General features: G+C 41.5%; 1 protein-coding gene across 50 annotated transcripts in view; it reads right to left on the bottom strand.

Moving 5' to 3' along the window:
* LOC138288307 (mucin-19) overlaps positions 1 to 21,292 on the bottom strand; it is a 1,675,551-nt gene that overhangs the window by 60,017 nt on the left and 1,594,242 nt on the right. For 45 of the 50 annotated variants that reach the window (XM_069229764.1, XM_069229784.1, XM_069229763.1 and 42 more), the window contains 4 exons: positions 8,029 to 8,085; positions 6,263 to 6,319; positions 2,214 to 2,270; positions 440 to 496 (listed from right to left, as the gene is read on the bottom strand). The exons of 3 other annotated variants lie outside the window; for them this stretch is intronic. In XM_069229764.1, the coding sequence (XP_069085865.1) occupies positions 440 to 496; positions 2,214 to 2,270; positions 6,263 to 6,319; positions 8,029 to 8,085 (228 nt within the window). The remainder of the gene's footprint in view (positions 1 to 439; positions 497 to 2,213; positions 2,271 to 6,262; positions 6,320 to 8,028; positions 8,086 to 21,292) is intronic. 2 more of the 50 variants (XM_069229781.1, XM_069229804.1) reach the window with 1 other exon arrangement.

The following is a 21,292-nucleotide window of genomic DNA, read 5'->3' as shown; positions in this document are numbered from 1 at the left end:
AAACACTTTCAAAGTTCAATCCTTTAAATAAAGTTAAGGGCACCAGTGCAAAATTAAGTGGCTACATTTAAGTTTAGATTAAGCTCCAAGACTTAAATGTCATGTCATGATATTCTAATCAGTCATTTCCTTCCCCCAAAGTAAGGCTTGCTATTCTTTTCGCATAATTATTATGCAATTAAGAAATAAAGATTTTTCATAGCTTAATTGCATAAATGAAGGAGTGCATCATTTGGCAATATCCAGTTTAAACTCTGCCAACTGTCAAAATGTCTTTAGGAGGCAATGTTTGAAAGTTCCAGTTATGACATATAACACTCACTAATCAATAAGTTTCAACACCAAAAATAACAAATTGTTTTGTTTTCTGAGAGGCATGGCTATTGAAATAGATTGTTTTTATTTCTCCAGTTCTTGTGACACAGTAAGTCATACATACTTGCAGTACTAGTTGGGCCTGTATAGACTTCAGTGGTTCCAGTAGGAGGTTTAGTTGCTATATAAGAAAATGGATTAGAGTGAGAATAAGCAAAGAAAATGAAAATGTTCATAGTTGATACTCATTTTTATAAAGGGAAGAAGACATTGGCAACATCTCTCTTTCACTAGACATTTTTGTGGTACAAATAGAGCGACTTTTGAATTATAAGACAATGTTTTAACTAATGAATTCCTTTCTCCAAAACCCAGGACAATTTCACAATTATAAGAATGTAACTTAATAAACTATTTTGAGGTGTTGTAATAAAAAAAGAATATAGTGATAAAATGCAGTTACTAGGCTCTTTGGAGGTCAATCATTGTAAAAACAGTTCCAATTCATAGTCATTACAAATGTTGTAAATAATCAAATTTAATAAATAAAGAAAGGGACATGCATGCATTGGTGCAAAAAAGAAATCAAAATGTGTTATGACATTGTAGGTAATTTCTTGATGCACAGCTATGTTAACATATGTTGTTTGTTTCCTTGCTTTTATTAGTTCAATATATGATTGAAATAAAGATTTGAAATTAGTAAGGCCTCTATAAAATTCTGTGGATATATTAAGAAGTATAGCTGCTATATAGGCTTTAATTATGGGTAGGTGAAACTTGTGGAATTTCACTCCATGGAATTCCATGAAATTACAAAAAAACTCTGCGAGATTCCATGGAGTTATGCCAACAGGTGGAAATATGCATGTTGTGCTGCGATTTAGTGCCTCTAGTGCTTTCCATGCTGAATCAGCCCTAACCATACCACCCGGTGCACAAGAGCATGATGCCATTTTAGTTGATTTTGCTGCCACTCAAGCGGACAATCTACTTAAGAAGCAGCCCTCTGACCTCGACCACTTGTGACTCCTGTGTTAAAAATGTGGCCAGAAGTCTTTCTAGAGACTGAAAATTTCACTAGGGGATGCCAAATCTCATTCACGCTCACCAGCTTACATTTCTGAATCCTCTTGGGAGAAACAATTCTGCTACATTGGGATTTGCACAATTTGGCCAGAACTCTGTATTACAAAAGTAAGATGAGTCACCAAATTCTGCCAATTCTGCAAGGAGAGCACATCTTTCCACCTGGGTCTAGTTGTAATCAAACCATACATGAGAAGGAAATATTTCTCATAGTTTGGTCTTCTACATCAAGGAATTTCACGTGTAGTAAGATATAACTGCTTAATTAACTTTTAGCTCAAAATCTACTTTGCCCTCAATAAAGCAAGCTGATAGTCTTATAATAATGTTCTTCCTTTTCACCAACCTTATTCTTGAAAAAGACCAATTGTATTTTTCTGATAATGAGAACAAAACTAAGAGAGTAATATTTCATAATGTAATAATATAAGTAAAGCAATTCAATCTTTAGCAAAATAGGATTACTATCCTAGATTAGGTCCATTATCCTGAGACAGGAGTGTTGTAAATTCAGTTTTATGACACAATGTTCCAATCAGTAAACTAAGTTTAGCAACGAAAATTACATTTTCAGATTTGTGCTAAAACACTCCAAAAAAGAGCAAATTGTAGGACACTATTTTAAACCAACAATGTGTAATCTCATAATGACAAATGTCTAACTAGATAATTCAATTAAACAATAGTAGGAAATGTTTGTTTTCATAACTATCAGCAATGTTTAATAAATTGTAGTTAGTTAAATTGCTATTTGAACATATCCGATTTTTCCTCCGTTGTATTGATAGCATGATTAAAAAAATACATACTTGCAGTACTAACTAGGACTGGATAGACTTCAGAGGTTCCAGTTGGAGTTTTAATTGCTAGGTAGGAAGAAGAACTAAAGTGAAGACATTTTCAAGTTTACTCAGTTAAACAAAGAAAATAAGATACTGGCAAAATCCAGTGGATTATTCTGTTCAAAAAGATATTTCCTCTGCTGTAATTTGAATAAATCCTTACTTATGGCCCAATGTTCTAACTAGTTAATTCCCTTCACCAAAACCTGGCTGTGTTCAAATATATTACACAGGAAATGTAACAAAAAAATACCAATGAGCATGATTTGCTGGATGAGAAGCATATTTCAAGGTGTGAGAAGCTACTACCAACTGAAGAGGCTCAATGAGGCCAAAACTAGAGTTGGGTTTCTTGTGTGTGTGCTCTGGTTCAAAGAGGACCTGGCTTGGCAGTGTGGGCTAGACTATCCCTAGCAGAACCAAGACTGATTAGCATAAGGATAAGTCTAATTTGAATTGCCATGGTGGGCAAAACAATGATGAGTTGGAATGCTTTCCCAAGCCAGTGGTTATACTTATTTCAAGCGTTCCTCCCATTGTGCTTTTGATGTAATGCCCTAAGTGGCTAAGGGTATGCCAGAATGTCGGTCCCTTGCTCACTATGCCACTGAAACCAAACTATACCTAACTGTAGAGGCCCAATCAGGTCCTGAGTTGCTTGTGTTCTGGAGGACCTGTCTTGACAGTTCAGGCTGGACTGTTTCTACTGGAGCAGGATTAAGACTGATTAGCATATAGCTGTGTCAAATCTGTGGTGATGTGGTTGGCAAAAGACCGCTGGGTTGGAATACTACCCTAAGTAACTGCCAGTAGTAGAAAGACATATTGAAAACATTTCTCCAATCCCAGTATGTATGTTTGATTTTAAAATGTAGAGCATTAAAACAATAAATGATAGCTAAAACCAAAAATAGTGAAAAAATAAATCTAGACTGAACACGTGAGACATTGCAAAAGAAGAACAGTAAAATGCCATAGGAATCATTGCAGAACAATCAAATTCATTTTTTATCTAGCTCAATATTTTGTTCTGCTGTCTTTTCTAAATTATGTATGCATGATAAAAACAAAGCTCAAAATGAAAAATATAATACACATGAGACATACATAAGTACACTTGCACATTAGCACAAGACCTTAATTCCAACATCTGTGTTTAGATAGATGCTTATCAAGCTACCAAAAACCTCAATGTGACATGTACAATAAACCAATCAAAGTTTCTGTGGATAAATCAATTCATCAAATCAAAAATGATGATAAAAGCAGCATAGTATGTTATAGAGAAATGCGCAGAGCTAAACATTTTGAACTTGTACAGTTAAGGCTCATATCCAAGTGGTGAATATACTTTTAGAACATTGTCTGCCTTGCTACCTTCCTATATGTTGCTTGGTGCCTACTTTTAGTGATGTCATAAACACAGGCATGTGCAAGTAATTGGACCAATCCAAAAGCAAAACCAATTTGACACCTGAGGGAATGAGACTACACAATGTGGTATAAAGGTAATCGTTTATGCAATTTTTACCATTTGATGTTTGTAAAGAGAAGATAACTGAGAACATGATGATTATATCTATAGTGTAGCCATTTAAATAAAGAAAAGTAATCTAGGGCAACATCAGATTTCCCACAGGAAAAAAATAAAAAATAAAAATAAAATAAATTCACACACATGGTACAAGTTCTAATACATTATGCCCATACTCCATAAAGAAATCAATTTACCGTTAGTGATAATAAAATCCCAAGTCATCCATGAATTGCAACTTGCTTTTGAAACACTCATGGCTATTTCAGGACTAATTTGTATTTGCTTACTTGTGCTTATGCTATACAACAATTAAACAAATGCATCCAATATTAGTTGATTGTGTGGAATTCAGTGAGTCTAGTACAAACTTTATTTAGTAGATCAAAATATTTAATTTAATGAGGATATAACAAATAACAAAATACTTTCAAAGTTCAACCCTTTACATGAAGGAAAAGAGACTAATGCAAAATCAAGCACCTACTTTAAATTTTAGATAAAATTGTCCTGTGTGAAGAACTAAATGTCATGCCACAATATTCTAACCAATCCTTTCCTTCCCCTCAATGTAAGGATAGTTTTGCATTTTGGATAGTGAGTATACAATTTAGAACTAAAGACTACTTATGCTTAATCGTATAAAAAAATTCAATCTTTGGCAAAATCACGTCCAAGCTCTGCTAAGTGTCAAAATGTCTGGTAGAGACAATGTTTCAAAGCTATAGTTATGGCACAAAGCTCTAACTAATCACTACTCAACAACAGAAAGAGCATATTTGTTTGTTTTCTGACATGCATAGCTTTTGAAATAGATTGTATTTGTTTCTCCTGTTCTTTTTATACCAAAAGCCACAGATACCCATACTTGTAGTATTAGTTGGGTATTTATAGACTTCACTGGTTCCAGTAGGAAGTTTAGTTGTTAACATCAATTTAAAGTATTACAAAAGAATGAATGCTAGTGGAATATTGAAAGTAATGAAAAAATAACATTACACTAAACAGGTGATATAGGTGACATTTCAAAAGAAGCTCACTGAAAGTAATAGGAATCATCACAAAGATTACAATTATTTCTTATTTATCCTAATGTTTTGATCTGCTGCCGTTTCCACGTTGTGCCTATAAGTTAAAAATAAAGCTACTATCAAAATGAAAAAATAAAATGTTATAATGAACAAGAAAGACAACCATGCTTGTGCACTGGCACAATTCCCTATTTTCAACAGCATTACCGTACTGTTAAAATATATGCTACTTGAGGCAGCAAACACTTGCCTGTGCCAAGCACAGTAAACCAACCACAGTGTCAGTGGATTAATCAATTCAACAGTTGAATTTTTTTTGTCAAAATCTGCCTAAGATATTTCATGTAGTTAGAAATGTGGTGAAATGTCCAGATCTAAAAATGATGAAAATGCAATGTTACTGCACAATATTCTTGTAGCCAATGGATTTTAATTTCATGTGGTGCCGTGTTACCATACTACATGTTGCATGGTTGTCTACTTTTATTGGCACAATAAGCACAGACATGTAGAAGTGGACCCTTTCCAAAATCAAGACCAACTTGACATTGGTAGCAATGATATTGCAAAATGTGGCATGCATTGAAGATGGTTTACTTTCATACTATTGTAACACGATGTTTGTAAAAACAAGATAAATAAGAAAATAACAATAATACTATTTCTAGTGCAGCCATTTAAATGAAGAAAGAAATCTGTGGAAAATCAGATTACTAAAATTCCTTTATCGTAGAGCAAATACTCAAACATGAGAACATGCCCCAATAAATTATTTCCCTACTCCAAAAAGAAATCCATTTAATAATAGTGCTACTGAGATTCCAAAATCGTTCATTGATTGGAACTTGCTTTATACCAATCACGGCTATTTTAGGTGTAATATTGGCTTACTTCTGTCTATGCCAAACAATAATGAAACAAATGTATTCCCAATTAGTTTGACTGATTAGGATTCAGTGGGTCCAGTAGGAAGTTTATCTAGTAGATAAAAGTGTTGATTTGGCAAAGAACAAAACACTTTCAAAGTTCAATCCTTTAAATAAAGGTAAGGGGACCAGTGCAAAATCAAGTGGCTACATTTAAGTTTAGATTAAGCTCCAAGACTTAAATGTCAGGTCATGATATTCTAATCAGTCATTTCCTTCCCCCAAAGTAAGATCTGCTCTTCTTTTCGCATAATTATTATGCAATTAAGAAGTAAAGATTTTTCATAGCTTAATTGCATAAATGAAGGAGTGCATCATTTGGCAATATCCAGTTTAAACTCTGCCAACTGTCAAAATGCCTTAAGGAGGCAATGTTTGAAAGTTCTAGTTATGACATATAACACTCACTAATCAATAAGTTTCAACACCAAAAATAACAAATTGTTTTGTTTTCTGAGAGGCATGGCTATTGAAATAGATTGTATTTGTTTCTCCAGTTCTTGTGACACAGTAAGTCATACATACTTGCAGTACTAGTTGGGCCTGTATAGACTTCAGTGGTTCCAGTAGGAGGTTTAGTTGCTATATAAGAAAATGGATTAGAGTGAGAATAAGCAAAGAAAATGAAAATATTCATAGTTTATACTCATTTTTATAAAGGGACGAAGACATTGGCAACATCTCTCTTTCACTAGACATTTTTGTGGTACAAACAGAGCAACTTTTGAATTATAAGGCAATGTTTTAACTAATGAATTCCTTTCTCCAAAACCTAGGACAATTTCACAATTATAAGAATGTAACTTAATAAACTATTTTGAGGTGTTGTAATAAAAAAAAGAATATAGTGATAAAATGCAGTTACCAGGCTCTTTGGAGGTCAATCATTGTAAAAACAGTTCCAATTCATAGTCATTACAAATGTTGTAAATAATCAAATTTAATAAATAAAGAAAGGGACATGCATGCATTGGTGCAAATAAGAAATCAAAATGTGTTATGACATTGTAGGTAATTTCTTGATGCACAGCTATGTTAACATATGTTGTTTGTTTCCTTGCTTTTATTAGTTCAATATATGATTGAAATAAAGATTTGAAATTAGTAAGGCCTCTATAAAATTCTGTGGATATATTAAGAAGTATAGCTACTATATAGGCTTTAATTATGGGTGGGTGAAACTTATGGAATTTCAATCCATGGAATTCCATGAAGTTACAAAAAAACTCTGTGAGATTCCATGGAGTTATGCCAACAGGTGGAAATATGCATGTTGTGCTGCGATTTAGTGCCTCTAGTGCTTTCCATGCTGAATCAGCCCTAACCATACCACCCGGTGCACCAGAGCATGATGCCATTTTAGTTGATTTTGCTGCCACTCAAGCGGACAATCTACTTAAGAAGCAGCCCTCTGACCTCGACCACTTGTGACTCCTGTGTTAAAAATGTGGCCAGAAGTCTTTCTAGAGACTGAAAATTTCACTAGGGGATGCCAAATCTCATTCACGCTCACCAGCTTACATTTCTGAATCCTCTTGGGAGAAACAATTCTGCTACATTGGGATTTGCACAATTTGGCCAGAACTCTGTATTACAAAAGTAAGATGAGTCACCAAATTCTGCCAATTCTGCAAGGAGAGCACATCTTTCCACCTGGGTCTAGTTGTAATCAAACCATACATGAGAAGGAAATATTTCTCATAGTTTGGTCTTGTACATCAAGGAATTTCACGTGTAGTAAGATATAACTGCTTAATTAACTTTTAGCTCAAAATCTACTGTGCCCTCAATAAAGCAAGCTGATAGTCTTATAATAATGTTCTTCCTTTTCACCAACCTTATTCTTGAAAAAGACCAATTGTATTTTTCTGATAATGAGAACGTAACTAAGAGAGTAATATTTCATAATGTAATAATATAAGTAAAGCAATACAATCTTTTGCAAAATAGGATTACTATCCTAGATTAGGTCCATTATCCTGAGACAGGAGTGTTGTAAATTCAGTTTTATGACACAATGTTCCAATCAGTAAACTAAGGAAAATTAAATTTTCAGATTTGTGCTAAAACACTCCAAAATAGAGCAAATTGTAGGACACTATTTTAAACCAACAATGTGTAATCTCATAATGACAAATGTCTAACTAGATAATTCAATTAAACAATAGTAGGACATTTTTTTTTTCATAACTATCAGCAATGTTTCATAAATTGTATTTAGTTAAATTGCTATTTGAACATATCCGATTTTTCCTCAGTTGTATTGATAGCATGATTAAAAAAATACATACTTGCAGTACTAACTAGGACTGGATAGACTTCAGAGGTTCCAGTTGGAGTTTTAATTGCTAGGTAGGAAGAAGAACTAAAGTGAGGACATTTTCAAGTTTACTCAGTTAAACAAAGAAAATAAGATACTGGCAAAATCCAGTGGATTATTCTGTTCAAAAAGATATTTCCTCTGCTGTAATTTGAATAAATCCTTACTTATGGCCCAATGTTCTAACTAGTTAATTCCCTTCACCAAAACCTGGCTGCGTTCAAATATATTACACAGGAAATGTAACAAAAAAATACCAATGAGCATGATTTGCTGGATGAGAAGCATATTTCAAGGTGTGAGAAGCTACTACCAACTGAAGAGGCTCAATGAGGCCAAAACTAGACTTGGGTTTCTTGTGTGTGTGCTCTGGTTCAAAGAGGACCTGGCTTGGCAGTGTGGGCTAGACTATCCCTAGCAGAACCAAGACTGATTAGCATATGGATAAGTCTAATTTGAATTGCCATGGTGGGCAAAACAATGATGAGTTGGAATGCTTTCCCAAGCCAGTGGTTATACTTATTTCAAGCGTTCCTCCCATTGTGCGTTTGATGTAATGCCCTAAGTGGCTAAGGGTATGCCAGAATGTTGGTCCCTTGCTCACTATGCCACTGAAACCAAACTATACCTAACTGAAGAGGCCCAATCAGGTCCTGAGTTGCTTGTGTTCTGGGGGACCTGTCATGACAGTTCAGGCTGGACTGTTTCTACTGGAGCAGGATTAAGACTGATTTGCATATAGCTGTGTCAAATCTGTGGTGACGTGGTTGGCAAAAGACCACTGGGTTGGAATACTACCCTAAGTAACTGCCAGTAGTAGAAAGACATATTGAAAACATTTCTCCAATCCCAGTATGTATGTTTGATTTTAAAATGTAGAGCATTAAAACAATAAATAATAGCTAAAACCAAAAATAGTGAAAAAATAAATCTAGACTGAACACGTGAGACATTGCAAAAGAAGAACAGTAAAAGGCCATAGGAATCATTGCAGAACAATCAAATTCATTTTTTATCTAGCCCAATATTTTGTTCTGCTGTCTTTTCTAAATTATGTATGCATGATAAAAACAAAGCTCAAAATGAAAAATATAATACACATGAGACATACATAAGTACACTTGCACATTAGCACAAGACCTTAATTCCAACATCTGTGTTTAGATAGATGCTTATCAAGCTACCAAAAACCTCAATGTGACATGTACAATAAACCAATCAAAGTTTCTGTGGATAAATCAATTCATCAAATCAAAAATGATGATAAAAGCAGCATAGTATGTTATAGAGAAATGCGCAGAGCTAAACATTTTGAACTTGTACAGTTAAGGCACATATCCAAGTGGTGAATATACTTTTAGAACATTGTCTGCCTTGCTACCTTCCTATATGTTGCTTGGTGCCTACATCAAACATGAGATATCTTGCTGCTCTCAACTACAAATAACAGCATATTAAATGTAATAAGGAATCCCCAATGTTATACTATGGAGGGATAGAGCCCACATTCCTGAAAACCAAATTTAGGGACTACATTTCACTACCAGGACATGTAAAACTTAAAAGTACATGTTTAACCTTTTAATTATACAACACCCTGCCCCATGGGCTACCTAGGGCCTACATTAGGGGTAACATATTTATAATAAAAGGGGAGTTTAAGGATAGATAAAGGAGTTCCTCTTGCCAAGTCGGCATGGTGGTTTAAAACTGCATTCTGGCTCAATGGCAGACCTGGCACAAGTTTTAGAGTGCTGCAGGCCTACTGGTAGCATTTAATTTGCAGGCCCTTAGTATATGGTATACCACTCTACAAGGGAATTACAAGTAAATGAAAATGTCCATTTGGGTATAAGCCATTTTTTCATAAATCCTTTTTATTGATTTCGAACAAGGCTGTGTACCAAGAATACAAGGCTACGTATGTGCAATAGAAAAGCATTAGTATCAGAGTTAAACTTGAAGCATTAATCCTACCTACCCTGCACACAACAAACATAGTCACCACAGTCCAGGAGAATGGAATAGCAACAGGGAATAAGCTGTACAGCCACACTATGGCATCAATGCCCCCCAGGAATTTTGCATGCTTTTTTGGCACATCCTCTCCACTTGTATGTCTCTTTTTTGGCATCACAGCAGAAGTTCACACCTCTCTGGCAGGTAGACAGTGGTGCAGGGGTCAGTGACTGCCACTGCTGAGCAATGTGACAAATGGACACAAGATATCCAATACCTGTAAATAACCTATGGTATGTATTGTCAAGCCAACATCCATTACCCCAAAAAGCACCACTCTAAGATCTAATTCTGTAGCTACCTGAAGCATACACATAATAGGCTCATAGACGGAGACTCACTAGTCTTGTAAAGCCGGGCTGGACCAAATAACATGCTAGAATGGCCTAGTGGCGTTGCTGCAGTGTGTGCAAGCAGGTCAGCTCACGTGCCCCATCTTCCAGAGCCTATCTTGGTTGTAATGTATATGGTGAAAATAGGAGAATTGGATGAGCTGACGATTAGAAGGTATGGCCAACATGCATAGGTCATCTTTGAGTCATGACAGTCATCATTCAGGTCTATTGACCAGCTCTCTCCAAACTTAAGGAGAGGGACTGGGGCATGAAGGAGAAGTGAGCGATATTTACAGCAAATTCTCTGTCCGTCCAAAGAATCTATCTTCACCCTTAACTCTAGGGGTTAGATTCAGGGACCTGTAGGTAATTGGCATGGTTACTCCCCACTTTTTGCCTGGTATCTGATGTAATTTCAACTGAAAGTGCACTGGGTTCCTGCTGACCAGGTCCCCAGTGCCAGATCTCTTTCCCGAAACTGCACAGTTGTTTCACCGATTGGAAAAACCTTCAGCACCCTCTGTAAGTCCCCAGTAAATAGTACCTCTGGGACCTAGGGCCTGGGGTACTAAAGAGAGTCTCTAAGTACTGCAGAACAAATTGAGCCACCCTCAGGGACACCTCACAAAGCACATGACAGACTGCCATTGCAGACTGCATGTCTTGGTGCAGACAAAAGTAAAAACATGACCTGCCACACACCCTGTGTGCCATGTCCCCTAACACTGCTTGCAATATATGTAAGTCACCCCTCTAGCAGGCCTTACAGCCTGAACTGGAATGGCATGGCAAGCAAAAAAACTGATGGATTAAACCCAGATCTGTGACTGAGGGTGAATGTTTCATTTGTTCTGCATTCCGTCCATCTTCTGTTGTTTTTGCATTTGGGAAGGGTATGCCCAGACGTGGGTCCCGTGCTTGCTTTGCCACTAGAATCAAGCTAGCCTGGCTGATGAAGGGTGATACCCTGAAACCGGTCCCAGGATGCTTGTTTCTGGTCCAAGGAAGACCAGGCCTGGCAGTTCCGGCTGGAGTGTTCCCATGGGGAACAGGGTCAAGACTGATTTGCATATGGCTGGGTCTGAGCTGGAATGGCATGGCAAGCATAAAAAATGATGGATTAAACCCAGATCTGTGACTGGGGGTGAATGTTTGATTTGTTCTGCATTCTGTCCGTCTTCTGTTGTTTTTTCATTTACAGCCAGTAAGGCAGGTTGCAGTATATTACACGTGAGGGCAGATCTGCATGCGCAGATATGCCCCTGCTATGTCTTTGTCAATTCTCAGACATAGTAAGGGACCAAGGAAGACATTTTAAACACATGTAGTGGACACTGGTTAATACGAGTTCCCCAGCTGCATGAGTGCTTCATCGAAGATAGGGATGTTTGGTACCAAGCACCTTGCTTTGGTGAACCCAAATTGATGCCAGTGTTGGATTTGCCAATACATGTACGCAGAGGGCACCTTAGAGGTGCCCCATGGAAACCTATCAACTACTAGTTTGTTGAATGACTGGTCCTGACCGGTGCAGACACCTTAGCCACATTTCTGACCCATTAAGGTGAGAGCCAGCGCTCTCAGAGGCCATAGACAAAAGCCTGCACTGTGAGGGGGTGTTGACACCTCCTCCAGGCAGGATGGTCATTCCAGTGCGGGAAGCTTCAAAGGCCTAGCTGTCTTTGTAATGCAACCCAGGTCTCTCCAGATGGCGGACATGAACAAACCACCCCCGTGTCCTGACCCCACTTCTTGGCGGCAAGACAAGCAGAAAAACTAGTTACATGAGGTATGCCCATATCATGCCAGTCCCACCCCTAAGGTGGACGAGATGAAGTGGATACCACTTTTTAAATTCCTCCATCTTCTTTTAGGTGGAATTAGACCTCTGGGGCCAAGGTTATGCCCACTTTCCAATGAAAGTGGTCATAGAGTGGGTATAGTCACCCTAAGGGTGGGCAACCCATTGGTTGCCACCTGCTGCTTCCTGTAACACCCTTACATTGAATATTTAGAAGGAACCCCTGAACCCAAGAACTCAGATCAGGACCTAAGAAGCCCAAGGACACTGAAGAGTTGCACCAGTAGAAGAGCAGAAAAGAAGCAATTGACCTGGTACTAACCCCACCCGCATGTCTGCAATCCTTGATGGACCCTCCACCAAAAGATGGTTTGTCCTGCAGGTGAACATCCAGAATCCAAGGAAGACTGCTTGCCTTTGAAAAAGACTCATGACTACTGTGAGCAGCAGACCTGCTCCACAACAATCACTGAAGAAAGGTTTCTGCAGCTTCCGCCACCGCAACGACCCAACACCTGAAGTCACCACTGCACCTGCTGTCACCAACCTGAGATGAAGTGGAGCTCTGGTGCCTACTAGGTTCCCAGTTCCTCAGCATCTGAATCCATCATGGTTTCACCCCGCATGGACCTAGACCCCCTCTCCTGCAGGATCTGTGGTGAGAGAAACCCCACACCGGAAGCAACCACTGAATCCGTCGCTGATGGCTTGTGCTGTAGTGGCCCTCTGGTGTCCATGACATCCCCCAGCTCTTCTGAGCCCGAGTCCACTGTGGTTTTACCCCCCCTGGACTTCACAATGACACCTGCATCCTCAGACCACAGTACCCCTCAACAATGAGTGCTCCCCGTCACAGAAACCTGATGCTAAAGGACACTCCTGCATCAATTGCCCCGGGCCTTGGTGAAGAGGAGCAAAGGTGCATGTATGTCCCAGAGCACCCAACTTTTGTTACCTACTTGTTTGTTTTCCCAGAATGGCTTCCTAGCCAAAGCCTGTAGCTTATTTCCACGGAGACCAATCCACTTTGAAATATATTGGGCACCCAACGAGTCACTACACCTCTGCACCCAGCCAAACCAGTGCTTCCTCAATACTCACCTTAAGTCTTAGAAGATGGCCTTTTAGGTCATCATATAGTACCTTTTTGTTGAACTTGTTTTTCCTCCCATAGATTAACTTTGAAGAACTCTGAAATTGCACTGTGTCCACCTTTACCTTCCAAAGTGCTTACCTTGTGACAAAGTTCTTGGTTTCAAAGTATATAAAATAAGAAGAGTTATTTTTCTACTGTTGTCTCAGATTTATTCTTTGAGTGTGTGTCTCATTTATTGTCTATGTAAGTTCAACAATTGCTTAGCACTACCCTCTGATAAACTGCTCACCCAAACTAACACAAACTAGACCGTAAGTACTATTTACTGTTGTCTCTGTAAACCAGTTGAGGCTCCACTGAACTCTCTACACAGTGCACTTCTTTTTAGTGCACCACAAGGAGAGCCAGCTTCCTACAGGACCTTGGTGAACACCTCTTTATACATCTCAAAGGCATTCCTCACCTGCAAGTATCAGAATTGTGAGTGCTGGAGGTCGTATTTAGCTTTGAGATCATGAAAGGAAAATGTCTGGTCCCCATACCACATGTCCCCCAGAGATAATCAAAGGACACTATGTGGTTCCTGTCCCACAGGTCCCCCAATGTACTGATCCCTATTCAGTCCCATCCCGGGAACCCCTCCAGCTGTACTATTCTTTTCAGCCAAGTCCAAGCCCACAGGGGTCTGCCCTGTCGGTACACCCATGCAGTGAAGATCCAGAAATGCTCATCTCCAGCACAGGAGTGGGAGTCTAGAGATCTTCAGGAGGGAGAGAGAGGGCTTCTTCCCAGCTCTTGAGTATGTGTAGACACCAGGAAGTCTTGGTGATCACTGAACAACCAGTTGTTTATCAGAACCATTTGTGAGGCCCAGTAGTATAAGCGGTGGTCAGGGACCGCCAGGCTACCATCATATGGAGAAGCGGTGCACTTAGCGTGAGAGACTCTGGGGGACCTGGAAGTCCAGTAAATCCTCGTGACCATGGATTGATAATCGGGAAATAAAGAGTTAGGGAGAACAAAAGGCTAATTCTGTAGCACATAGAGAAATCTGGGCAGGATGAACATTGTATACAAGGTAATCCCACCTGGCAAGTTCAGGGTAGCCCAACCAGCAACATCTCTACATGCGCACGCCAGGATTGGTACAATGATGAAGTCCCATGCTATCTGTGGGTCGGTTGTAATGTGAATGCCAAGATACTTAAATGGGACTGAGGTAACCCTCAGTCGTGCCTCAAGTTGCAGTGGTAAGGGGCCACTGAGTGTATGAAATGGGACTTTTCCCAATTAACCTGCAGGTCCACCACATTGCCATATACCACCAACATTCTAATGAGGCATGGTAATGGCGTCTGGGGTGACCACTAACAGAGCAGCATATTGTCTGTAAAGAGAGCTACTCTATTCCCTTGGTGTGATGGCCAGGAGAAGCCTTGAATCTGAGCATCAGTTCTACTCCAGTTTGCTAGGAGTTTTATTACCAAAGCAAAAAGCAACAGGGTCAGGGGGCATTCCTGCCTCCTCCCGCCTTAATAGGAAATGGCATGAAAAGCATCCTGTTGACCCCAACCCTTGCCATGGTGTGGTCATAAAAAGCCACAATTAAAGCAAGGAGCCAAGGCCCAAACTTCATGCAGTGGATAATTTGAGACAGGAAGGGCCAGTGGATTGTATCAAATGCTTTTCCATACTCAGCAAGGAGTGCAGCCAGTCCTCAATGATGGCCAATGTGAGAAAGGGCATGGAGCCTATACACATAATGGTGCATATGCCTCGCCGGCAGAAAGCCATTTTAATCTTCATGGATCAATGTCCGGACTACAGTAGCAAGGAGCATGGCCAGCGTCTTTGCCAATATTTTGGATTCTATGTTTAACAAATAAATTGGCCAGTAGGAGGCTGACCCATGGTCAGGGAACAGAGTTTAGGTACACTTTGCTTCCTCAAAAGGAAGGAGCAGGAGAATTTCTTTACAAATTCTGCCAGAAAGCCATTTGGGCCTGGCAGTTTTCCCAAATGGAGAGGTAGAGATGGTTGTCTGCCAATCCAATAGTGTAAATGGTTCATGCAGCACATAGCAGTCGGACCGTGACAAAGAATGGATTGGGAGGTCAGCTGCTATAGGATGGGTCTGTTCTAACAGTGGTGGGGATTTAAACTTATAGACTAGGTGGTGATGATCTTGGTTGATTTGGATGTGAGGCATCCCTCCCGGGCCTGAATCACTGAGAAAATGTGATAACCGTGACACTGCAACTAGAACAGCTTGCCAGCATTTTTGCCATGTTTGTAGAGCCAATACTGGGTTAAAGAGGTGGTGTAAGGGCCAGATCTAGGAGTCTGTGTCTCAGTGCCCCAAGGGGGCACTGATGGTGTCTGGGCTGCCAAAAGTGGAGCCCTTATAGAACATTCCACCATAAGTATCTGGGACCTTAAGAGTGTAAGATCTTATTCCCTATCGCATTTGTGACCAAGGACTGCCGCTAGTGAGGTACCGTGGATCACTGTCTTTAGTGCTTTCCACAAGCATGCAGGGCGGCCACTGTGTGTTGGGTTAAGTCAAAGTATTCAGCAGTGGTGATTCTCAGGAGATCCACCATGGCATCCTTTCTAAACCACCAGGCACTGAGCCTCCAGACACGCACACCCCACAACCCAATCCCAACTGCAGCTCGATCGAGGCATGATTGGACAGCACCTGGGGGTGGATACGGGTATGTTGCACAAGTGATTGGGAGTCTGAAGGCAGAAAGAAATAATCGAGACGGAGTGCTTCTTATGGGAAGCAGATCAGTGCGTGAATGCCCTCTCCTGCGGAAGCTACAAGGTCCACGGTGTATGCCCACCTATGGAGTGCCTTCATTCTAGAGGAAGGGTGTGGAAAGGATGTGTCAAGTGTCCTATCCATAATTGTATCAAAATAGCCCCTACTATGAGAGTACCCAGCAGCACACATGGGGGATCCGTCCCCCAAGGGGAAGGCTGTGGCCTAATAGATTCCCCTAATTAGAACCCTTTGTAGATGGCATTGTGATGACTGTGTCTGTTCATCTCACAAATGGTGTCTTACATTAGGAATTGACACAGATGACCACATTGGGGGTACAAAAAGAGTGTCATATTTGTCACAGCCACATCAGGTGGTATATTGTACCATGTACTGAGTTTCTAGCTTCTCTTTATGTCATAGGATGTAAACAATCGTATTTGCCACATGGAGATTTTTTCTATGTGGAGGTGCATGTCTTGGTCTACATTTCAGGCTATTATACGACCCCTGAGAAGCCACTTGGGTCACTGTAATGCACATGTAACAAGCAGGCTCCTTATGTTTAGGTGAGGGCCGAGCACAATGGAGAGCATCTCATTGGTTAACATCTCCTATTATAATTCGCCCTGGTGACGCATGCTTTAGCGCATTATAAGAAGGGATAGGGTCCCACATAGGAGATGACAAGGAACCTTTTTCCTCTAGATGGTTATTATTTAAACTATCCGTTGACACAGCAATACTCACAGAATTTATGAGGTGAGCCATGGGAACCTCATCGTAAAGAACAACAAGAATCATGCTCCCTTCCCTGTGCCTTTCTCTGGGACAGTAACATGAGGGTGCTACTTGATGGCATCTAGTGGCCGCTACTGAGTTAGACTGAGAGTGGTACCAACATATCCAAAGAAAAGCAATCATATATTACTAAATATGTTATTTTAGAGTGTGGCTACAGGTGAGGTCCCGGTGCATAATTATTGAGGGCGCAGAACCCTGACGACTGCAGGGTAAACATGAAGATACTAGTGATGTATGTTCACATTATGTTTACACATATTGAATGATAGATTCTCTATGTAGAAGTGAACCATGCATGTTTGTCACTGTGTGCGTTTGGAGTGATTCACACTGCAGACTCTGTTTCACACTTAGGCGGTCATTATGATCTTGGCTGTGTGGGCCGCCATGCCGGCGGTGGCAGGAAAACCCACAGGGTGGCCCACACCACCACATAATGAGCCCTTGGAGGGGTGCCATAGGCGGCCCTCACTCACCGCCAGGATGCCTCTATCGGGCAGCCTGGCGGCCGTCGGCATCATCATCCGACAGGGCAGCAGATAATGATCATGCAGTCCCCAGCCTTTCCCTGGCGGGTTTCCCCACCAGAGAAAGGCTGGCGGAAGGGGTGCACCGGGGCACCCCTGGGGGCCCCTGCACTGCCCATGCACTTGGCATGAGCATTGCAGGGGCCCCCATGCAGTGCCTTATCGTGCAGGTAACTGTCCGATTTACGGGCAGTAATCTGCGCGACCAGCCACACAGAGCTGCTGTCAATGTACCGGTCAGGCATTCCTCTGGGCTGGCGGGCGGAAACAATGTTTCCGCCCGCTGGCCCAGCAGAGGAATGTTCTTAATACGGCCGGCGGGGTTCCGGGGGAGCTGGCAGTCACTTGTAAGACCGCCAGCATGAACACGGCGGTTTCGACTGCGGTATTCATAATGAGGGCCTTAATAAAATTTTCTCTTTTATTCTATACTTTGGATTTATGATTACAATTTGTATTGTTGCACTTACAACATTTTTGTGAATGGGTTAGACTTAGGGGGTGATTCCAACTCTGGTGGGCGGCTACCGCCGCCCGCCAGACAGAAACCGCCATTTGGCCGCCACGCGGCCAAAATTCCGCGGCCCCCATTCTGACATTCCCGCCGGCCCAGCGGGAATGAGGCCGCAACACAGGAGCCGGCTCCGAATGGAGCTGGCAGTGTTGCGGCGGTGTGACGGGTGAATTGCAACAACCCAAGCAATGGGGCTGGAAATAGGGTACCCTAGGTTTCTGCCCACCATAACCTTCCCTCCTATCCTTAGAAGGCACATACAGCCCTTTCCCACTTCAACATACTGGGTCCTGTTTGAACCTCCCTTGACCTCCCCTCACTCTGCTGTGGGGATCCTGACCCACCCTTCTTGGGGACACCTCCGGGTACCTTTTTGGACACTCTGGTGCTGGCCCAGAGTTCCGCCTCCTCAGCAAGATTCCTGGGATCAGTCAGCTTGCTATTTACCAGGTGTTGGCACAGCTCTGTAAAACAAGTGTTGAGCATGTGATCCCTCAAAATCATATTGTACAGCCCATTGAAGTCATCTACATTGCTCCCCCTCACCCAGCACATCATTGCCTTACTGGATTATTCTAAGAAGTCCATCCAGGATGATTTTGAGAGTTAGCAGACACCCTTGAACCTCTACCTGTACTTCTCAGGGGTCAGCCCAAACTTAGTAAGAAGAATGGCCTTCACGGGGGCATACTTGGTCTGGTCTTCTATCTCTAGGGCCCTAGCACACTATGGGCATTTACCTCCAGAAGCTGCCCCTGCGTACTCTCCTGGAACCTTGTGTACCCTCGGAGCTACATCATAAGCTGGGAACCATTTATCTATATCATCTTCCACCACGTAACTGGGCACCAGGTCCTTTGGTACGCAGACCTTCACCCTCCATTGAACACTGCTGGCATGCTGCCACCATTACTGCTGGACTCAATTTGCTGGGTTTTTATGTCCAGCTCCTTATGTGTGAGTTCACGTGCCTTCCTTTTTTCCTCCATCCTTAGCTTGGCCAGCTCCTGCTTGAGCTTCCTCTCTTCCCTCCTGTCCTCTATCTTCACTTGGGAAAGGGCTATGGAAGACACTGCTCCCTACCCATCCTGGGCATACTGATTGTCCTCTTGGGGAGAGAGGGAGTGAAGCCACGCTGAAGGTTTTTACCTTCGGACTTAGTCATTGAAATGGAAGTCGAAAATCTTCAGTGGGACAGAGCAGAGGGCTGTATTTGAAGTCAAAGCAAACATTACAGAGGAGTCCTTCTGGAGTCTTGTGTGTCAAATCTGAGGACCCACCCAAGAGGGAGACCCTAAATAGCCCTGGAAGGGAGATTCGTCACCTAGCCAGGTTACAACCTATGAGGAGGGGGCTGTGACATCACCTGTCTGACATGGACACACAGATGCTCCTAGAGGCCTCTGCTCATCTTGGATTCAAGATGGCAGAATCAAGGGGCCAGCTGGAGGAGCTCTGGGAACCACCCCTGAAGTGGTGATGGACATGGGAGTGGTTACTCTCCTTTCCATTGTCCATTTTCACACTAGAGCAGGGACTAGAGGCCCCTGAACTGGTGCAGACTGGTTTATGCAAGGAGGACACCAAATGTGCTCTTCAAAGCATACCAGTGGCTTGGGGAGGCTACCCCTCCCAAGCCATGTAGCCACTATTTCCAAAGAGAGAGGGTGTTACTCCCCCTCCCAGAGGAAATTGTTTGTTCTGACTTTCTGTACGTGAGCAGGTCAAGCAGCAGGAGGGCAGAAACCCATCTGAGGGGTGGCAGAAGCCCGGGCTGCCTGGAAATTGGAGCAATGCTGGGGGTCCTCTAAGGAGCCCCCAGAGTGCATGAAATCATACAACCAATACTGGCAACAGTATTGGGGTATGATTCCAACATGTTTTTTTTCCAAACATGCCTAGGTTCAGAGTTACCATTATGTAGCTGGACATAGGTAGTGATCTATGTCCAGTACACGGGTAAAATGGCATCCCCACACTCACGAAGTCCAGGAAAATGGAGCTGGAGTTTGAAGGGGAACCTCTGCTCATGCAGAGTGCCCTCACACACAGGTACCTGCACCCTGCCCTCTGGGCTAGGAGGGCCTGCTATAGGGGTGACTCACACTGACCTGATGCAGTGTCCTGAAGTGAAAGGGTGAATGCACCTTGGCATGTAGGTTGCAATGGCAGGCCTGCCGACACATTTTACATGGGCTCCCTTGGGTGGCATAAAGTAGGCCATGGAGAACCCCTGGTGCCCGAATGCCCTGGATACCTGCGAACCATACACTAGGTACATGTGAGGGGGCACCAGTATGCCAAATGTGGGGTGTTTGTGGTCCAAACAACCAAGTTTAAAGGGAGAGAGCACAGTCACTGGGGTCGTGGTTAACAAGATCCCAGTAAACAGAGTCAAAACATACTGACAACAGGCAAAATGTGGGGGTAAACATGCCAAAAAGAGGGCACTTTCCAACAGGTATACCACTCAATAAGGGACTACAAGTAAATTAAATATGGTAATTGGTTAGACGTCAATATAACCAGGTTTTGGGGAGACAGCACAAGCAGTTTAGCACTGGTTAGCAGTGGCAAAGTGCATGGAGGACTAAGGCCAACAAAAACAAATTGAGCAAAATGAAGGAGAAGGAAGGCAAAATTTTGAGGGAGACCCTGCAGACAGGGCCTGGTCCAACACAATTTAAAAAGACAAAATTAAGAACCTGTAGTATGAAGTAACAGAAACTATAAGGAGACCAATTTTAAAATGCCCCATCCAAATCTCTTTGTTGAACACTGTTTTACAGAAACCTTGCACTACACCTCACAATAACCTGGATCTTAATATTCATATTGTGGTGCAATACATATAGACAAGAAGCTCTGGCGGGGCAACATAATTTAAAATAATACAAAGCAGAGATAATTTACCTATTCACATATGCCTAAGGGCGAATCAAACATACATATCAAAAAGAGTATCTGATGCTAGTTTCAGTTTTAAGCATTAGAACAGATAAATGTTAGCTGAAACTAAAGATAATGACAACATAACTTTAAACTGCAGACACTTGCCATAGCTGACATTTCAAAAGAAGCACAATGAAACATCATAGGAATCATTGCAAAGATTCTAAATAATAAAAAAATTATTTTTCCTGAATTAATCAATTAAATACAGAACTACATTCTTTAGCTAAATTAAGTTCTTAAGTTCTTTAAGATGTAACACATTTTGGAAACAACAATGGAAACTCAAAGTCATTACAAAATATTGGGCCAGATGTATGAAACTTTTTTGCGTTCGCAAACGGTCAAATCGCAAAATTTGGCCGTTTGCGAATGTAAAAACGTGGTCTGCGATGCATGAAAGGCATTCGCAGAACA

The sequence above is a fragment of the Pleurodeles waltl genome, chromosome 4_1, assembly GCF_031143425.1.
Source record: "Pleurodeles waltl isolate 20211129_DDA chromosome 4_1, aPleWal1.hap1.20221129, whole genome shotgun sequence".
NCBI classification, from domain to species: Eukaryota; Metazoa; Chordata; class Amphibia; order Caudata; family Salamandridae; genus Pleurodeles; species Pleurodeles waltl.
The sequence above is the reverse complement of the archived record's forward strand: the minus strand, read 5'-3'. Positions and strand labels throughout refer to the sequence as shown.